A 19,066-nucleotide genomic window follows, 5' to 3' on the forward strand; every position below is an offset into this window, starting at 1 on the left:
CTCCCGCAGCTGTGCGTCGGATGAGAACTGGAAGACGGAACTCAGATGAGTTAGACAAGAGGAAGAATTTCTGCGAATGAACGAGAACACCTGTGCAGACCAGCATGGGGGACCGTTGCACACAGGTGAGTCAAGGACGGCTCACCGGTCACGCTGGGGAGCGGACACCGGAGGAGGGAGGAGGGGGTGGGAGAGTGGCGGGCGCGCCTGCGGACAAGCTCGTGCAGGGAACGGTGCTGTGCTCTGCAGTGCCTCTCACTGCCCCAACTGAGGCTTCGGCATGTGGGCTGTGGGGCCAGTGAAAAGGCGGGACCATCTTTTCCTTAAAAATCAATCCGCAGAGTGACAGCATCGCCCTGTGACCCTGGGCGAGCTGAGAGTTCCCCTGCCTTGTCTCAGCCAATACTGTGAACTCGGCTTTACGGGCGGCCGGGAGCAGCTCACGTGAGCGTGTCCCTGCACCCCTAACTCATTTCCAGTCAGAGCCTCTGGATAGACTGGCTTCTCCTGTGTGTGCGCCTCGCTCCCCCTTCCAGTGGATTGAGCGAGAGGTGGGGTCACGCACGTGCCCCGGGCGAGCAGCCTAGCTTTGTCAGGACGGACCGGTGCATTCAGCACTCTCTGCGTGGACAGCACCAGCTCCGCGCGCAGCGCCTGCAAGGCCGACCGGTGGGCAGCAAGGCAGGGGCGGAGAGCGCGCAAGGCCCCAGGCGACCCGGTCCAGCGCCCAGATCCCCCCTCAGGAGACGTCAGGACCTACCGCCCCTCACCTGCTCCCGCCATGGCCGCACACCTGCCACAGGAGCCCGAGAAGCCTCTGCCCGTGTGCCTGGGGACGCTGGGCGCAGGCAGTCCCCGGTCCCGGCCCAAGCTTGGTGGGGTCTTCGGCTGTGTGGAGGACGCCTTTGAGAACAAAACACTGCAACTGGGTGTGCTGGGCGGTGGCTGCAGGGGCCCTCGGGCTGGAGAGCCCTGCAGCGGGCCACTCGGCGACCCAGAGGAACCCAGCGAACCAGGCGGAGACCGCCGGGAGACCCATGGCCTGCAGCAGGTAGTGGCCACAGGGTGGAGGCTGCGGGTGACGGGGCCAGTACGAGGGGTCGTGGGCCCTGGACTCAAAACTTCACACACCCATGTTGGGAGGCAATTGGGGCGTGGGCCGGGAGCCTCTTTCCAAGCCCCCCAACTCCTCCGAGGGGTCACGAGGGCTCATGGCAGGGCCTCTCTACCTGCTCGGTCGAGTCTGGGCCTGGGGCTTCTCTATCCTGCGTTTCGCCCCCTTCAGCCGCCCTCCGCCCCGTGGTCTCGGCCTCTCCCGCCCAGGTTCTGGGTCTCTGGTCCGCCCTGGGCTCTGGGTAGCTGTGTCTCTGTGTCTCTGTGGGGCTCGCTGTCTCTTTCTATCTCTCTGTGTGTCTCTCCAACTTCTCCCCTCCTTCCTCAAGCTTCATGCGTGCGCTGCCCCTGGAGAAAACTAGGCGGGAGGGAGGTGACTCCACCATGGGGCCCTGGGGGCAGTGCGCAACCCGGCCCAGGCCTCCCTCAAAGGACCTGAGTTTTGGCCCGAGACACCTTCCTGGGCGGAGTCTGGCTCCCGGAGCGCCTGGGCCTGGATTCGACATTGGGTTTCATACCCGCGGCCTTGGGTGCCTGGGATCACCAGGGAGTTGGCACTGGGCCTTTAGCCGGCCTAGCGACTTTCCCTGACCTCCTTCCCCAGGCACAGACTTCGCACACACACTGGCCAGGACCGTTGCAACCCTCTCCTCCTCCGAACCCTGCGCGTTCACCGCGGGGGATGGGACGGGTGGGGAGGGGTGAGAGACTGGCGGGGACGGGGCTGGAATGCAAATAGGCAGCCGCGGGCCGGGGGCGGGGCCTGGGCGGGCCGGAGGGCGGGGCCTGGCCAGGGGCGGGGCCCGGAAAGCGAGCCAAACGGCCCGGCACAACCTCACTCAGACGCCCGGCGCCCCCACGACCACGCCGGGCTCTGCGCGTCCCCAACTCCGCTCGTGCGGCCCCTGCCTCGGACTGCCAGGCCCGATACGCCCGAGCTAGGCTGCACGGGCCGCCCGAGGAGGAGGATGTCTTTCCAGGGCAAGAAGAGCATCCCCAAAATCACGGTGAGGCCCGCGCCTGCCCCGCTCAGCCCCGGGACCCTGCCCACCGCCCGGCGGAGCCTGCCCTCCGGGCCCCAGGAAGGGCCCTCCTGTTCCGCGCCAGTCCCCTGCCCTCTGGATCCAGCCCCCGAGCATGCCCCTGTCCAGGCGCTGGCCCTTCCCGCGGCTCCGGAGACTGGGTGTCCCCGTGAGCGCCGCGCCGAGCCCCCGCACGGAGCCGGGCGCACAGGCCCCGGGGCCTCCCGGCTTCCCGGGACCCCTCTGAGCCCCTCCTCTCCAGAGCGCAGATGCGCCTCCCTCTCGGCAGCGGCCCGGCTGTGAGGCCATGGAGCCGGCCTCGGACTCCGCCTCGGGGGCGCCGGGCGGCGGACTGATGGGGCCCTTTGTTGGCACCGCCCGCCTGGCCTCGGCGGCGCCCGGAGCTCTTGTTCTGAGACAAAGCGACTCAGCCCTGGCCGCTCAGCCCAGGACCCCTCCATGGACCCGGGGTTCGGAGACCCCCGGGGAGGCGAGCTAGCTGTTTGCGGAGCGGGCACCCCGGCAGCCCCGGCCCTCGGGGGAGGACCCCCCAACACGCACATGCACCGGTGTGAGATGTCAGACCGTCCACCCTGCGCTGCCAGGAGACAAAGCCGCCCCTCCTGGCGCCAGGAGCCCGCGGTGGGAGGGGGAGGGACGGAGGGGGGCGGGCGCGCGCCTGTGCACCAGCTGGAAGGCGGTGGGGCTGCAGGGCCTCTGGATTCCTCCTCGGTGGGAGGGCAGTGGGGTCCGTGGGGAGGATAGGGGGTCCGTGGAGAGGATGGGAGGTCCGTGGGGTTGCCAGCTCACTTCCTGAGACACTCGAGGAGGAAGGAGCCCCTCCCCTCCAGTGCAGGCGGGGGTCTGATCTGGCTTGCCTCAGGAAACCCCCGCCCGCGGGCAGGGGGCTGCGGTGAGCAGCAGGAAGGTCACACTAAGGCAGCGGGTTTAGGGGAGCTGCCATCCGGGTCGGGATCACGGCACTCCCTCGCAGCTGCAAGTCCCTCTCGGTTCCAAAGCCTGGAAGGTTCCCCGAATCTGATCCAATGCTTGAGAACTATGTGGGCGGTGGGGGGAACGCAGGGACAAGCCCTCCTGCCTGAAGCCTTCCTCGGGGGCTCTCCTTGGACCCATCTGAGGAAGGGGTGCGTCAGTGGCTGCAGAGGCTGTTCGGAGTGGGCGGTGATGTGCCCCTCAGGGCTAGGGCCAGGGCCACTTCTGTCGATGGGCCAGGAAGTAGGTATCTCTCGCTCGGGGGGCCCTACGGCTTCTATGGCATGACTCCAGCCTGCCAGGGGCGTGGTCACAGTCAATAAAACTTTAGCTGTGGACACTGAAACTTGGATTTCATATTATTTTTATGGGGCATGAAATATTCTCTTTTCTTGATGTTTTTCAACTGGTATAACATGTAAACGCGTCCTCGGCTCCTGGCTGTGCGAGGACTGGTAGGCGCTGCCTTGGGCCAGGCCAGTTGGTCAGCTCTTTTGTAGACCAGGGTGGCGGTTTCACCTTTAGTCAACCGGGTCCCGAGAACTCAGCCCCAGCAGGTGCGTGTCCATGAGAACAGAGAATAACGCACCGAGGCTCGTAAGTGACCATCTCGTGGCCTCCCACAGTTCTTGCCACCCGCCCCACGTGGCCTGGCTCTCGGCATCAGGCTGCTGGTGCCAGGGAGAGGGGCACTGCCATTCTCAGCTGGCCGCGTTGTGGGGGGCCTTGAGGCACAAACTGGAGGATGGAGGAGACGTGTCCCCTGTACCCCGTCCGCACCCTCTGCCCTTCTCGCTCATGTTTCTCTCCGTTATTCTCCCCGAGGTCAGACCATCTCCCCTGACGGCCATCCCATGACACCCCACTTTCTGCCCACCCCCTCTGCTCCCCAGCATTTGACAGGGTGCTTAGAAGGGTTTATGGCTGCCGAGCCCTGTTCAGCCTGGGCCCCGTGCCCCAGCTCCATGCTGCGGGGTGACCCACGGAGAGCTGGCGGGCCCCGTGCCCCAGCTCCATGCTGCAGGGTGACCCATGGAGAGCTGGCATCACCCCCTGCTGCTTTGTTCACCCACGCGGGGTGCCTCCAGGCAGCACCAAGACGTGTGGCCACCCCAACACCGTCCCGGCCCCTCGCCCCTGCCGCCAGACTCCCAGGCCCCCGGGGGTCCCCCCCGACCAGCCCACTAGTCCTGGCCAAGGCCCCTCATCCCGCCCGGACGGCCTGGGAAGCCGCCCGGGTGACGACTTGGTTTCCATCACCGGACGGCTCGGTCGGTGTTCTGTCTAGGTCCCACGTGGCCACTCAAACGTCCGTCAGACGGTGCCAAAGGACCCCGTGGCGGCCCACCGACTCCCCCGCAAGCAAGCGGAGCGTGTCCCACCCCTGCCCCTGCCTGGCCTCTCACCCCTGCCCTCGGAAGGTTCCAGGCCCCTGATGCTCTCGTCCTATGTTGCCTCAAGCTCTTTCCTGACTCAGGGGCTTCGCTGCCCCTGGCTTTGTCTCCTCCGGCACCAGCCCCTCAGACGGCCCTGACGCAGCCACACCTCCTCCCCCGTCACCCATGAGTCCTCCTCGCATTTGTCACAGTTTGTGACAGCCTCCTGTGTGATGTCTCCGGGGAAGCTCCCTCTGAGCCATAGGGAGCCCCCGCATGGGCTGGAAGGGCAGACTTCCAGGCCTGCAGGCCGAGGTGGACTTGGCTCTCCTCACCCCTCGGCCTGGGCCTGAAGTTTAGTGATAAACTCAAAAGTGTAAATATAACACATTTCACGGCGACACTCCCCAACACTGGCTTTTCCTTGACAAAGTGAGAAGCCACTTCCCCTGTTCATCCCTGCGCCTTTGGCGGGGCAGACTGCTAGCCAGTGGGGGGCACTGGGGGCTGCGCTTCGGGGGGCTGTGCTTTGGGGGGCTGTGCTTTGCGGGGCTGAGGACTGCTTTGGGGGGCTGTGCTTTGGGGGAGTGGGGGATTGTACTTTGGGGGCTGTGCTTTGCAGGGCTGGAGGTTGTGCTTTGGGGGCTGTGCTTTGGGGGGGCTGCAAGGCTGTACTTTGGGGGGCTGATGGCTGCGCTTTGGGGGCTGTGCTTTGGAGGGCTTGGGGGCGCACGTTGGGGGGCTGGGGGCTGGACCTTGGGGGGAGGGCCCTCAGGAGTGGGGTGGGGCTGCGTCCATCCACAGCTGCCTTTGCCGGGTCCTCGGGGGCAGCGAGTGCCGCTGGCCTTAGTGTTGGGTTTGCCGTGCGCGGACTGTGCCTGAAGGTCCCGGCCGTAAACCCAAAGGGAGCAGGAGGCGTGGGCGGACGGTGCTGGGTGCTCGGCTTGGGGAAAACCGCCCGTTTTTCTGTTCGCAACAGAGTGACCGTCTCCTGATCAGGGGCGGGAAGGTGGTGAACGACGACCAGTCCTTTCGCGCCGACGTGTACGTGGAAGACGGCTTGATAAAGTGAGTCCCTGCCAGCGTCGCCGGGCCGCGCCCACGGGACCGTGTTCCCTTTTCCAAAACGTCGTCCCCGGACGCGGCCCTCACCACGGACCTTGTGTCACCGCAGCTTCAGTACGGCTCGGGGCTCACGCCAGGGGCCTAGTAAATACCCGCTGGCCGCCCCTCCCGGCGTGTCTGCTGGGCCGACCACGCAGCTGCAGCCAGTCGGCGGGAGCAGCGCGCCCCCCCGTGGACACTGCGGGCGCCGTCGTGGGGCACGGGGGTGGGTCCCGCACGCTGACCGCCTCGAGCCACCTCACAGGGTGCTCCCCGGGGGCCCAGGGAAGCCCCGGCCGCGTGGCCCTCGAGCTCAGGCACGGGGACCTGCACGCACGCTTCCCCGGTCGGCCACGTCGTGGGGGCCGCTCGGGCCCCTGTCCGGGCTTCCTAACCGGCAGCGTCTCTTTGCCGCGTTCAGGCAAATCGGAGAGAACCTCGTTGTCCCTGGGGGCATCAGGACGGTCGACGCGCACGGCCTGATGGTCCTGCCCGGCGGAGTGGACGTCCACACCAGGCTGCAAATGCCCGTCCTGGGCATGACCCCGGCCGACGACTTCTGCCAGGGCACCAAGGCAGCCCTCGCGGGAGGCACCACCATGATACGTGAGTGCCGCGCCTCGGTCCTCTAGCCAGCTGTGCGTGCGGCATGGCAGGAGGCACCGGGCCTGCTTCCCCTCGCCTGCGCCGCGCTCTGAGAAACCCTGGGCCCCTCCCTCTGTCACCCCAGAGTCGTCCTGAGTCATTCTGCCTCGGCCAGCTCTGGATGCCCCCGGGATTCCGGGGGAGCCAATGGCCGTGTGCCCAGTTACTTATGATTTCCTGGGAAGCGAGCAGCTGGCAAAGGACTGCTTTGGCCAGATGCTTTGGCCAGCAGAGGAGTCGTGTCACCTGAAAGGTCAGGCGCATTTGCCCCTGAGCCTCCCACCCCTGAAGCTTGGTTTGCAGACAGTCCCTGCCTGTGCCGGGAAGAGTTAACGGCGGAAGCTGTGTTTTTAGAAGAAGGGGTGACTAAAGTACCATCGCCCCGTCGGCAGCCACCAGCATGAACATCTCGGCAGTGCTGGCTCCGTGCCAGGCACGGCAGTGGCCCGACAGGCTTCAGCCCACGCGCTCCCCTCAAAACCCCGCGGAGACGCCCCGCTCGGCAGATGGTGGGGAGCACCCACTGGTGGCAGGCGCAGGAAGCTGGATGAGACACGGGACCCCGGCCGCCGGCCCCTCCTCTCGGCCGTGGCTTTGCCCCCGTCGGCCCGGGTGCCCCGTGCACCAGGTCTCACAGCCTGGTTGAGCCCTGGCTGCACCGGGTCCTAGCCGTGTGGCCCCAGGTGACGGAGTCGACTTCTAGAAGGCGAGGTTCCCTGACTAGGGTAGGGGAGAGTGCCCTCCCAGGGGGCCAGAGGGTCCGGCGAGCTTATGCGCATAAGTCATGTGCCTGCCACACAGCCTGTGCTCAGTGAATGCTGTCACTGCGGCCACCTGAGGACGCAGGGCTACGCAGGTGACATTCAGCCATTGCCCGAATCGTGGCGTGGGCTGGTTTACTGAGCCATGAGGTGCAGAACCCACAACGGGCCATCCTTCAGTTTGTCCCAGGAGACTGGTCATCTCAGGGCATTGCTCACACCGGTCACTGGTGGCTCTGGCCAGCCAGGACACCTTTGTGGTTAATGTCCATCTGCTCATGCCGGTGCCGAGATGTCACAGAGCTGCGCGGTATCGCTGTGAGGGGAGAGAGGCCTCTGTCAAGCCATCTGCGTCCTCCACCTGCCGGCCCCAGGCTGGAGCTGTGAGCAGCCCGTGGGCTGGGACAGGCACCTGCTCCCATGGGGCCCTGCCAGGCTTCCCAATCTGGACCGAGGAGGCACAGGGCCCCCGTGTGAGGGGTGCTGGAGGGAGGCACAGGTGGGCCGGAAGCCCGGGGAGCAGTGCGCCTTCCTGTGGGCCGCCCCGTCTGGGTTCTTCCCCTCAGCCGGGAGAGGGCGGGAGCGCTGTTTGGACCTCGCACGTGAGGTTGGCGCGGGCGGGGGTGACAGCGCAGTGGCGTGTGCAGGCCCGGTTTCCCCGGGGTGGCGGTGTTCCAGGCGTGCGCTCGGCGAGGCGCGAGGGGCTCACCCCGCACACTGTCCAACAGCAGGACAGTGGCGCCCTCTGCCCAGGTGTGCCTCCCTCAGCTGGAGGCCTGTGTTGGAGGCCAAGGCCCTTAGCTGCCGCTCATGCCCCTTGGGGTGTGACGAGTCCGTCAGAGAGCGGGGTGGCTTAAGCCAGACCTTTCTCTCTGCCCAGAGGGAGGCCGAGCAGCCGGGGCCGGAGAAGCCTCTGGACAGGAGTGCCCAGCTAAGGTGCCGTCACGGCCTGTCCTCTGCTTTTCTCAAATGTGCTTTCTGACCTCTTGGGGAAACGATACCGGTCCCCGTGGGAGGCCGAGGCGACCCCCAGCGCGTGGGCTGGGCAGCTCAGCTGACCACGCTGCCCCCACAGTGGACCACGTGTGCCCGGACGCGGGCGTGAGCCTGCTGGCGGCCTTCGAGCAGTGGCGGGAGCGAGCGGACGCCGGGGCCTGCTGCGACTACTCCCTGCACGTGGACGTCCCCCGCTGGCACGAGGGCATCAGGGAGGAGCTGGAGGCCCTGGTCAGGGACAAGGGTGAGTGGCGGCAGGCCGAGGGGCGGCCGGAGCCCGGCGCCCCGGTCTCGGGGGTGGGGGGCGCCCGGGCGTGCTGGCCCCTGCGTCTGGGGGACGTGGCCTGTAACCGTCCTCCCTACAGCGGACATGGCGGTCACCACGGTGCCCTCCTCTTGGCCGTGGGGGAAAGGGAAGCGCCATACGCCCTGGCATCTTCAGGGCCTTCCAGAAGGAGAAGGCGTCAAAGCCTTTGGCTCCTGTTGCGTTGAATGGTTGGGGGGCCAGGCTGGCAGCAGGGGTCACGCTCCCTTCAACAGTTCCGAAGCTGGCAGCTCAGCAGAGCTTCACGGACCTGACCTGCCGGACCTGACCTGCCGGGTGTCAGAGAGGGGTGGGGTTGGGTGGGCGGGGCTGCATTCGCTCCCTGAGGGTTGCTGGGCCACAGGGAGGTAGCCATGGGAGACGCGGCCTGCCCTGGCCCCTCTGGAGATGGGGGAGCAGTGGAGGCTCCAGGAAGCTGAGCGTCTGACCCCCACCCACCCCTGCTGCAGGCGTGAACTCCTTCCTGGTCTTCATGGCATACAAGGACAGGTGCCAGTGCACCGACAGCCAGGTAAGGTGCGGGGAGGGAGCTGGCGGGGGTGGCTCGGGCTGCTGCGGGAGAGACCGCCCACACGGCATGCGCCCCTCTGCCCAGATGTACGAGGTCTTCAGCATCATCCGGGACCTGGGAGCCGTGGCCCAAGTGCATGCAGAGAACGGGGACATCGTGGAGGAGGTGCGGGCGGGCGTCGGCGGGGAGGGGGTGCGCCCCAGGACAGCAGATGCGAGCGAGCACTTCTCCCGCAAGCCCGGGGCGGAGGCGGGGGCGGGGCGAGGGCGGGGGCGGGGGCGGGGGCAGCGACTGTGTCTGTGGGCGGTGCAGCCAGCGGTGTCAGGGGAGCCTGGGGGCCTCCCCTCCTCACAGACCACCCACGGTCATCACTTCTCAAAAGCTCCCCAACTGAAAGGTCACTGCAGAGGGTCCTCAGCAGCCCCTGCCCCCGCGGACCGCATCCCCGTGGGAGCTGGACACTGTCTGCCTTTGGCCACAGCACATGGCGGGGTCAGTGGCCTGTCCTTCAGCCATACCCTGGACGGCCCTGGGGAGGGCCGAGCCCACGGCCTCCCCTCAGCCCCGGGGCTGCGAGGTGGGGTGCCTGTGCCCCACCTTTCCTCCTCCTGCCTTCGGGGCCCCCTCCGCCTGATGCCCACAGTCCAGGGCCTGCAAGGTCCCTGGGGGCTCGGGTCCTGCAGCCTGCAGGGAGGTCACACACAGAGCACGCCTCCCTGACCCTGCAGACCAGCCTGCAGACAGCATCCCCAGATGGGCTGGCCCTGCCCCCCCAGGGTCCAGGAGGGAGGTGGTGACACTTGGGGGGCCAGGTGGGGAGTCGGGGCCGCGTCCTTTCATTCCGCCTTAGGCCAGCAGTGCTGCGTGTGCCTCTGATTTGGCCCCCGGCCCGGCCACGCGGCCAGGAGGGTGCAGTCAAGCGCAGCACACAGGGCTGGGCAGGCGTCCGGGGGCGCCCCGCCTGTGCTGGGGGTCTCATTATGGGGTCACGGGCCTCGCTTCCCCCCATTCCGCACGCCAGAGCCTGCGTGTCTTGACGTGAGTGGGACGCTATGGCAGACACGTGAGGACACGCATGCTCACACGGGCCACCACCGCCCGCGGCCCCAGTGCACACTCGGCATGGCGGGCAAGGCTGGGGCCGTCCTGGCCGCGTCGCTGAGGAGCACGGTGACCCGGGCAAGCTGTCCCCGCTCCAAGCCCGGTCCTTCATCTGCGGTCCAGGGCGCTGCAGCCTCTCCTCCATCTGCGCTCTGTGGTTGGGGACTGGGGGGCCCTCGGGGGGCCCAGGGCCCAGCTCGGGGCGCAGCGGCTCCTGGGCAGTGCGTGCCGCGCCCGGCTCAGGCCCGGCTGGAACATGGCGTCCTCTCGGTTCCCTCAGGAGCAGAAGCGGCTGCTGGACCTCGGCATCACCGGCCCCGAGGGCCACGTGCTCAGCCGCCCCGAGGAGGTAGGCGCTGTGCCCACTGGGCGCCCAGGCCCGCCCTGCTCTGGGGGTGTCCAGCCCCAAGGCCCCAGCAGGGCTGCGGTCACACTGTCCTCACCCAGGGAACGTGGCCTGGCGGCCCTGCACCCCTCCGCTCACGCCCCAGGACCACCAGTCACCCCAAGCCCAGTACTTGGGGCAGAGGCGGCGGGTTGGGCCCTGGGGACAGCTGTGTCAGCCCGACCCTGGGCCCCTACCAGCCGCTGCCCGCCCCAGGCCTGGGCCTGGGGCGATCGTGAGCACCTTGTGCCCACGGCCGTCAGGAGGCCCCAGGGCCCTGCCGCGGCCTGAGAGTCCCCGTCCCCAGGTGGAAGCCGAGGCCGTGTACCGAGCCATCACTGTCGCCAAGCAGGCCAACTGCCCCCTGTACGTCACCAAAGTGATGAGCAAGAGTGCGGCTGACGTGATCGCCCAAGCCAGGCGCAGGGGTGAGCTCCCCCCACCCCACCACCACCCCCTCCGGCCGGGGGAGGGCCTCCGGGGCCTGAGCGAGGCACAGAGCAGGACAGCGCCCCCTGGCCGCCAGCACCCAGCAGTCCCTGCACCGCTGGTGGGTGGGTGGGCCATGCGGTTGGAACGGCAGCTGGCCACCAGGGGGCCCTGTGTCCGCAGGAGCGATGGCAGTCGCACCTGCGTGTGAGCATGTGCGTGCCTGCCTGCGTGCGTGTGTGTTGGGAGGGGAGCCTGAGTCTACGTGCCTGGCCGATGTCCCCTCAGGAGCCCCATGTGACTGTGTGCTGGGCACCTCCGTGCGTCCAGGCACGGCGTGCACGTCCTGGGGCCTGGGTGCTGGCGGTGGGCGAGTCTGTGCTGACCCCAGCGGGGGCGGGAGGGGGCGGGTGCAGGCAGGACCCCCCTGCCCGCTGCCCCGGAAGCAGGGCGGGCTGTCCGTTGGGTGTCAGGAGCAGCAGGGGTGTGAGCCGTGCAGCGTCCAGGCCTGCGCCCTCTCGGGCTGGGGGGGGGGGCACGCCGGCGTGGGCGCCTCTCATGGGCCTCGCCGCAGGGGTGGTCGTGTTTGGGGAGCCCATCGCCGCCGGCCTGGGCACCGACGGCTCGCACTACTGGAGCCAGAACTGGGCAAAGGCCGCGGCCTTCGTCACGTCACCCCCCATCAACCCGGACCCCACCACTGCGGACCACCTCAGCTCCCTGCTGTCCAGGTGAGCGCTGAGCAGGGTGGCCCAGGCAGCCGAGTGCCCCACGCCCTACCGTGCCCTCGGCCGCCAGCGGCTCCAGCCCCTCCCGTGTGAGCCAGAGCCAGCACCCCCGCCCAGTGCGCCCCTCAGAAGACCCTGGGCTCCTGTGGCTGCGCTGGCCCCAGGGATGGGGTGCTGGGGGGGGGCGAAGCCGCCAGGCCTCAGCCAGCTCAGGAAGGCCAGGCCCCTCTGGGCTCCCCTGACCCCGCTTGTCCTCAGCGGGGACCTCCAGGTGACTGGCAGTGCCCACTGCACCTTCACCACCGCCCAGAAGGCCGTCGGCAAAGATAACTTCACGCTCATCCCCGAGGGCACCAACGGCGTGGAGGAGCGCATGTCGGTGGTCTGGGAGAAGTGCGTGGTGAGTGCCCCCCACACCGCTGCCCCACGCCTTGCCGCCCCCCGGAGCGGGTGGCGCCTGACCAGCCAGCGCACGCGGGGGCCGGAGTCGAGCGTGGGGGCCCGGCTGTCCACCCCACCTGCCTTCCGGGGCTCTCCGAGGAGACCCCTCGGCTACCAGGCAGCCAGGCCCCCCAGTGTGATGTCACGTGGCTGGGGCTGAGCACAGCCCCTTCCCGATAGGGTTCCACCCGGGGTCACCAGCGGTCCCCCAGAAAGCCCGAGGCCTCTGACTCCCCCTCACACAGACGGCCTGCCCGGCGCCCCATCCTCATATCTCCCCGCTCCAGCCCCGGGCTGTTCGTGTGGCCGGGCCGACCCTGGCTCCCCTCGCCAGCACCCTGCTTATGTCGGCCTCCTGGCCACCCAGGGACATTGTCACATCCCTCAGGGGACACAGATGTGGCTATTTATAGACCCACAAAATGAGCACAGAGACCAAGCTCATGCACAGGAAGGTCCCACTGGCAGGCTGGCTGAGGGGGACCTGTCCACACCCTCCGGGGGGGAGGGTCTAATGGCGCTCTCAGCAGCTGGGGCCATGGTCCCCAAGGACACCACGGAGACCGGCACGCCCGCCCCTCAGCTTGCCTTCCTGCTTCTCAGGCCTCGGGGAAAATGGACGAGAATGACTTTGTTGCTGTGACCAGTACAAATGCAGCCAAAATCTTCAATTTTTACCCAAGGAAGGGGCGGGTGGCTGTGGGCTCTGACGCCGACCTTGTCATCTGGAACCCCAAGGCCACGAAAATCATCTCTGCCAAGACCCACAACCTGGTGAGAGACGCTTGTCCCAGGCCCCGCAGAGTGGGGCTGGGGCCCCCGGCAGCCGTCTGGGGGTGTCCAGGGGTGTTGTGTTCAAGGCACGGCAGCCACTCGGCCACCTTGGCCAGGATGTGTGGCCAGGGTGTCTGCCATGTGGTCGAGCCGGCAGGCAGGCCCGTCCAGCGCCCCCTGTCCCAAAGACGTGGGTCGGGCACGGGCATGGCCGGTCGCGGCCGCTTCCTCTGGCCCGCGGACAGCGTCTGCCGCCGTGGAGGTGCTGGCCGCTCCGGCGGTGTTGGGGGCAGTGCTGGACCCCTGGCCCTGTCTCCCCAGAATGTGGAGTACAACGTGTTTGAAGGCGTTGAGTGCCGGGGAGCCCCCGTGGTGGTCATCAGTCAGGGCAGGGTTGTGCTGGAGGACGGGAACTTGTCGGTCACCCCAGGGGCTGGCCGCTTCGTCCCTCGGAAGACGTTTCCGGACTTCGTCTACAAGAGGATCAAGGCGCGCAACAGGGTGAGGCCCGAGCCGGGCAGCGAGGCGGGGTCCGTGGGCCGCCCCGTGTCCAGGAGGTTCGTCCTCCCGATGGGCCCCGCTGGCCGCCCGGGGCCGGCTCCCTGGGGGGTTCGTAGCGGTGGCTCTGCACGTAGCCCACAGAGGGAAGAGGCCGGGTCACTAGTGGCCACCCCCGGGTGACCGAAGCACAGGTCCAGGTGGGCGCCGGCGTGTGCCAGACGAGGGCCGGGCGGTTTTCACACGGCCCTAGGACGCCAGGTGCGCGTTCCGCGGCGCCCCTTGCTCTCCTCGTGGCCTCGCGTCGGGTGCCAGGCGTCAGCCAGGCCCGGCGCCGCGCGCATGCGCATGCTCCGCCTCCCGGCGTGCGGGAAGGACGTCTGCACGCGGAGCGGCCCCCCCAAGGGGCCGGGGCTGCTGTCCCTCTCGAGCCGGCGGCCCCCAGTCACCCCCTCTGAGCCAGCGTAGCCGCCGAGCGAGGCCGGGGCAGGCCACACGCCGTGTCTCCCGCGTCCCTTCCCCATCCCTCTCGTGCCCCGAGGGGGGGCTCCAGGGCGCGCTCCGTGAGATCGCAGCCTCGCGTGGAGCCAGGCAGGCAGACAGGCAGGTGATGGGCTCCCAGTCGCACACCCTGGGCTATGGGGTGGAGGCTGGACTCAGACCTGAGTCTTTGGCCCTCGACACCCACCAGCCGGGCCTGCACCTCCGCCTGGAGGAGACCCCCCTGGGGCGCGGTTCCGACGATGCCCCTGGCTGGGCGCGGGCCCTGCTATCGCGGGGCCAAACTGCAGATTCTGAGGTTGGGATCGAGTGCACCCGAAGGTTTTGCTTCAGTCCGTGGACTGTTCGTCCACCTTCGTGGCTACTGGGAACTGCCCCGGACTTCGGGGCCTGTATCTCCAGGCTTCCTCGCGGCCAGCGGTGGGGACTGTGCCGGGGGACACTGGGTGATGGGTCCTGAGGAGGCAGAGACTAAAGAGGCCGGTTTCTGATTCCAGACAGTGCCCCCCTCTGCGGTGCCCCTCTTGTCGGGAGCAGGGCTCAGGGCTCGCCACAGGCCTCAGAGGGGGTGTGTGTGCACGTGTGCAGACACGTGTGTGAAGGTGGGAGGCGGAGGGCGGCGGTGCCCGCGCGCGCGGGCGGACGCCCCGCTGACAGTTAGCCCCGGAGCTCCTGAGCCCCGGAGGCCCCTACAGAGCAGAGTGGGCCGGGATCTTGGCCCCCTCACACCCGGCCCCCTGGTCCTGCAGCTGGCCGAGATCCACGGCGTGCCCCGAGGCCTCTATGACGGGCCGGTCCACGAGGTGATGGTGCCCGCCAAGCCCGGGGGCGGCGCCCAGGCGCGCGCGTCCTGCGCGGGGAAGATCCCAGTGCCCCCGGTGCGCAACCTGCACCAGTCGGGGTTCAGCCTGTCGGGTGAGTAGAGCGGGGGGGGGGGGGGGGGGGGGGGGGGGGGCCTTTGAGCCGGGGCACGTGCGAGACCCTCCCCTGGCCCACGCCCCGCCTCCCCGCAGGTTCTCAGGCGGACGACCACATCGCCAGACGCACGGCCCAGAAGATCATGGCGCCCCCTGGCGGGCGCTCCAACATCACCTCGCTGTCCTAGACCCCCAGGGCGCCGGTGGCCGTGGGGACAGACGGCTCCTGCGCTGCTCCCCATTGCCAAGCTGACTTTGAAAGGTGCTCGGCCTTCCTTCCCCTTCCCAGAAACCGCCTTTCGGGCCCGGGGCTTGTTTCGAGAGCCCCGCTAGGAGACAACTGAGTCTTCACGTCCTTCACAGCCAGGCGGCACTGGTGGCCCCGCCCCGGGGGTGCTGGGTGCCTCAGGAAGGCAGGCCGGCCCTCCAACAGTGGCTGTGGGAACCAGGGGCTCACGACACACCGGGCAGGCCTAGAGGTGGGGCGTCAGCTCCCTTCCCGTGGGAAGCGCTGCCCCTTGAAGCCCCGGAGCTGCAGCCTGTCCCCATCCCCCACCCCAGGCTGCTGTGACTTCAGGGACCCATCGGGAATCAGCACAGGGTGGCTTTGGGTGGGGGTCCTGCAGGGACCAGACCCCGCCTCTGCGGTCGCCCGCCTCCGGGGCAATCCGGGGTCCTTTAGCTAGGACGAGCTCCTTTTGTAACTCGGTGTGCATTCCAGTAGTTTACTAGAGCAGCGGTGTTGTGCAGTGACGGCAGCTGTGGCCCCCAGAGGCCCGACCGCGACGCTGTCACCTGGTCTGATGGAGACCAGGTCAATTAAAGGCATCTGCGTCGGAAGCTCTCTCGACTTCTCTGTCCCCCACCGTCCCCCACGAGCGGGTGTGTGCCGGGCCCTGGGGAACATCCTGCTGCCCCCCCCCCCCCCCCCCCCCGCCGCCCCAGCCTGGCTCCATGCCGCTGCAGAGCTGGACTCTGGACCACCCGTGGGGACAGCACCGCTCGGCCTGGGCGGGGCAGGGGCAGGGGCAGGGCCGGCAGTGAGCGGTGGAGACCGGCTCCCCTCTGGGCGGGGGTGCCTGGGAACTGGGCCCCTGAGCCTGGGCCTGCAGGTCAGGGACAGCCAGAGGGTCAGAGGGACATGGGCATGACCCGCGGCCAGGTGCTCGGGGGACAAGGTTGGACTGGGAGGGCTTCTGTCCAAGCTGCCCGGCAGCAGGCCGGCAGCACCGTGGCCACGACCCTGCACTTGCTGTGACGACCCTGGCCCGAGGCTGACCACCACCCCCCGCCCCCGGCCCCCGGACGCATGCAGCCTGCGCCCTGCCCCCTCCAGGCAGAGCAGCTCAGCGTCCTGACCCAAAGCCTCAGCTGGGCTGCCCAGAACCTTCCAGAAGAAGGAGCTGTTGGGCCACGCCCCTCGTCTCAGCATCCTTCTCATAAAAATGGTTCCAGTTCTGTGCCCCCCGCTGTGGGATGCTCCCCGAAAGATGCCCTCAGCCCAGGAGCAGGACGGCCGTGGTCCCTGGAGGACAAGCTGGGAAGGTCAGGGGCGGGCCCCCACACCTCACGCCACCGGGCCCTCCGACTGGTGGCCAGGAGCACGTCTGAGGGAACACGGCCCGCTCCCGTCACGAAGCCCCGTTGGCTCAGGGGAGCCCCTGGAGGGGGTCAGTCCTTCTGGTCCCACCAAGTCCCCTGGAGTCCGAGGCCAAGGTCCACTGCATCGGGTCCCCCTCCCCTGGCGAGGGACGGTGATCACAGAGCCGGACCACACCCACATCCCTGCCACCAACCCAGGAGACACGTGCTGCCCTCTGGGGTCTCAGAAGCACCCAGATTTACATGTTTACAAACCCCCTCCCCCGCTCTGGCCTCTGGCTTCACCAGACACCCACCAGGACCTTCTGGGGCCTGCCCTGCCCCAGGGCCTCCAACGCTGCCCACCTCTGGGCCTGGCTTCTCTGGGGCTGACTGGGCCCAAGTCCCCCACATGGGCCCAGCTGCACTTCCAGCACCCAACCCCCAGGGCCCGGGCAGAGGCCCCTCTAACCTTCCCCACCGTCCGGCTCGGCCGACTGCTCAGGACGGTCAGTGTCGTGGCCTCGTCCTTGCACAGCTGCCTTGCTGCCCAGTGCTATGGGGGCCCCTCCGCCCGCCCCGCTGCAGCCTCGGGGCTCCCACGTGAGGAGTGGGGCGCCCCACCCAGCCCAGCAGCGGGACTGGGGTGCGGAGGGCACTGGCGGTGCGGGGCGGCTGGCTGCAGACGGAGCTGTGGCCGGCAGCCTCGCTCGGCAGGGGCGGTGCGCACGAGGCTCTGGACTCGAGTAGGTTTGGTGTAATTCACGGAGGTGCAAACTTCAGAAACACCACAGGAAGTGCTGGGACAGTTTGCGGGTCGATAAAACACCCTCGCCTCCCCCCGCCCGCCCCCGATGCACAAGAACTGCGGCCCCTGCGCTGCCCCACAGCTCTGGGCGGCGAGTTCACGGTCGCCGGGCAGCCGGCGGCAGGGCCGGGCGACCAGGCCTGTGTACGCGGAAGTGGCGAGGGGCAGGCTCGGCTCAGCTTCGCGCCCTGCCCGTGAGGCGGCAGCGGCCGCCGGGAGGCCAGGCGGGCCGCGGGCCTCCCTCCACCGTCACCCGTAGTCGGGGGGGCCCAGGTGGCACCTGCCCTCCTTGTCCACCACGGTGGGTCACGCCAGCCTCGTGTCACCATGTACCTCCAGGAGCCCAGTGGCAGCTAGGTGGTCAGGCTGTAACAGTGGAAGTGGCCGCCAGCTCGGGTCTGTGCCGGGGGCTGCTCCGGGGGAAGGTCGGTACTGGGCCGTGCCCGCTGCCATCGCCCTGTCCCTCTGGCGGACCTGAGTCCCCAGCACGAGTCACTGCCTCGGGGCTGCAGGCTCCTAGCCGCTCCCGGCCGAGGGGCAGAGGGGGCCGCACATGGGCAGGGAGGGGCGCGCCTCCTCGCCGTCCGCCGCGTCCTCGCCGTCCACGCGCCCGGCCTCGGGCGCCGGCAGGGGCTGGCTCACGGGGTCCTGGCCCCTCTTCAGCCTGGAGGGGAAGCACAGGCAGGGGCCATGTGCAGCCTCGCCAGCAGCCCCGGGCCACTGCTCAGCACCCACAGCCTGTCTGGGGACGCAAGTGTCCCTCAGGGCCACCGTCGGAGCAGGTGCTAGGCCTCTCTGCCCAGGCAGATGCCCCTCCCGATGGCAGATGTGGGGCTGGCCACAGGGCAGGCGGGCTGTGGGCACCCGGCCCAGTAGCGCCTTCTGGCTGTTGGCGGCCGTAGGGCTGGGAGCAGCAGGCCCGGCAAGGCTCGGCTCATTTCCAGCCGGGAGCTACGAGGAGGCTGAGTTTAAGTCGAGTTCTGGGGGCAGTAATTTCGGAACAAGGCTTTTCAAAGAGCCTGGCCAAGCCCCATTTTTACCCAGGCCCCTGACTTTCAGAATGGTGGCCAGAGTCCTCAACCAGTGCCACATGTCATCCTGGTCACTGAAGCAGGACAGAGCACCAGCCAATCCTGCCCATCTTTCCAGCCAGAGCCCAAAGCCGCCGCCTCCAGGAAGCCCTCTGGCCTCACCCTGCCACTCCTCCCCCACGGGGCTCTCTCTCCACCCGGAGCCGTCTTGGCTTTGTGGCCTGTTGTCTCTCCCTGCCAGCTGGCCATGCCCTTTCTGTCCCACAGTCCCTGGCATGCAGTAAATGTTTGCCGAGTGAGTGACTGAGAGTGGGGTGGGGGTTGAGGTGACTCTGCAGGGGCCACCCAAGAAGCTGTCCCCCCTTGTCTGGGGAGGCCACGAAGCCGCCCCCAGAGGTCCTGGCCACTGGCCCTAGTTCAGGACTAAGGTTCCAGAGGGCTCTCCCCGCCAACAAACTTGAGCGGGGTCCCTGTCCAGGGTGCTGCTCAGACCCCCGGGAGGGTGGGATCAGGTCCCCCAGGCCCCTCGATGCTACGTGGCTACTGGGGTCAGGACCTGCGCGGCCAAAATCACTTTGGCCCATTGCCCCAAACTCCCCTCCACCTCATCGCCCCCCACGCACACGCAAGTGCACACGAACGCAGATGCACGTACCCCCGCCACACAGACACATGTGCACACACACCCACACACATGTGCACATGCACACTCACTTTTCTCTGTTAAAAATGACGAAGTCTTGTTGGATCGCGTCAAGGCAGTCCTGGAGGTAGTCATTCTCCTGTTAGTCGGAAGGAGCAGTGGGCATCAGCTTCTTTATGTCCCCTCAGGTGGGATCCCGAGTGTACCCCCTGCCCCTGTCTGCTTCTCTTCCTGTGGCCTGCACCTGTGGCTTTCTGTTGAGGCCTGAACTCTGCCCTCGGGAAGCCAGAGCTTCTGGGAGTTTGCAGCTCCCAGGTGACCCTTAGCCAGAGACCAAGGATTTCCTGTACAGAGGCCCAGCCCCTGGCCCAGGGTGGATGCTG

The 19,066-nt window shown here is 68.2% G+C and overlaps 2 protein-coding genes across 2 annotated transcripts in view; one reads left to right on the top strand and one right to left on the bottom strand.

The window, feature by feature from the left end:
- Positions 1-1,935: 1,935 nt before the first annotated feature.
- On the top strand, positions 1,936-15,463 carry DPYSL4 (dihydropyrimidinase like 4). Its single transcript, XM_036223038.1, has 14 exons — positions 1,936-2,120; positions 5,484-5,572; positions 6,030-6,214; positions 8,090-8,254; positions 8,785-8,846; positions 8,931-9,011; positions 10,228-10,296; positions 10,640-10,760; positions 11,336-11,492; positions 11,748-11,889; positions 12,534-12,704; positions 13,026-13,205; positions 14,453-14,618; positions 14,717-15,463. Exons 1-14 carry the CDS (start codon positions 2,082-2,084, stop codon positions 14,806-14,808), a joined length of 1,719 nt encoding a protein of 572 aa, XP_036078931.1. The 5' UTR covers positions 1,936-2,081; the 3' UTR covers positions 14,809-15,463.
- Positions 15,464-16,934: 1,471 nt separating this feature from the next.
- Positions 16,935-19,066, bottom strand: part of STK32C (serine/threonine kinase 32C) — a 39,667-nt gene continuing 37,535 nt past the window's right edge. Inside the window, exons 11-12 of the mRNA XM_016157544.2 lie at positions 18,755-18,822; positions 16,935-17,673 (exon numbers count right to left, since the gene is read on the bottom strand). Coding sequence (XP_016013030.2) covers positions 17,526-17,673; positions 18,755-18,822 — 216 coding nt within the window. The 3' untranslated portion in view covers positions 16,935-17,525. The remainder of the gene's footprint in view (positions 17,674-18,754; positions 18,823-19,066) is intronic.

The sequence above is a fragment of the Rousettus aegyptiacus genome, unplaced genomic scaffold (assembly GCF_014176215.1).
Source record: "Rousettus aegyptiacus isolate mRouAeg1 unplaced genomic scaffold, mRouAeg1.p scaffold_m13_p_6, whole genome shotgun sequence".
In the NCBI taxonomy this organism is placed as follows: Eukaryota; Metazoa; Chordata; class Mammalia; order Chiroptera; family Pteropodidae; genus Rousettus; species Rousettus aegyptiacus.

Excerpts from the sequence above, each read along its gene's own strand:
- DPYSL4 (XM_036223038.1), top strand. The coding sequence starts at position 2,082 with ATGTCTTTCCAGGGCAAGAAGAGCATCCCCAAAATCACG. Across the intron at positions 10,297-10,639 it reads TGCTCAGCCGCCCCGAGGAG|GTGGAAGCCGAGGCCGTGTA; the intron begins GTAGGCGCTGTG and ends CCCCGTCCCCAG. Across the intron at positions 10,761-11,335 it reads CGCCCAAGCCAGGCGCAGGG|GGGTGGTCGTGTTTGGGGAG; the intron begins GTGAGCTCCCCC and ends GCCTCGCCGCAG.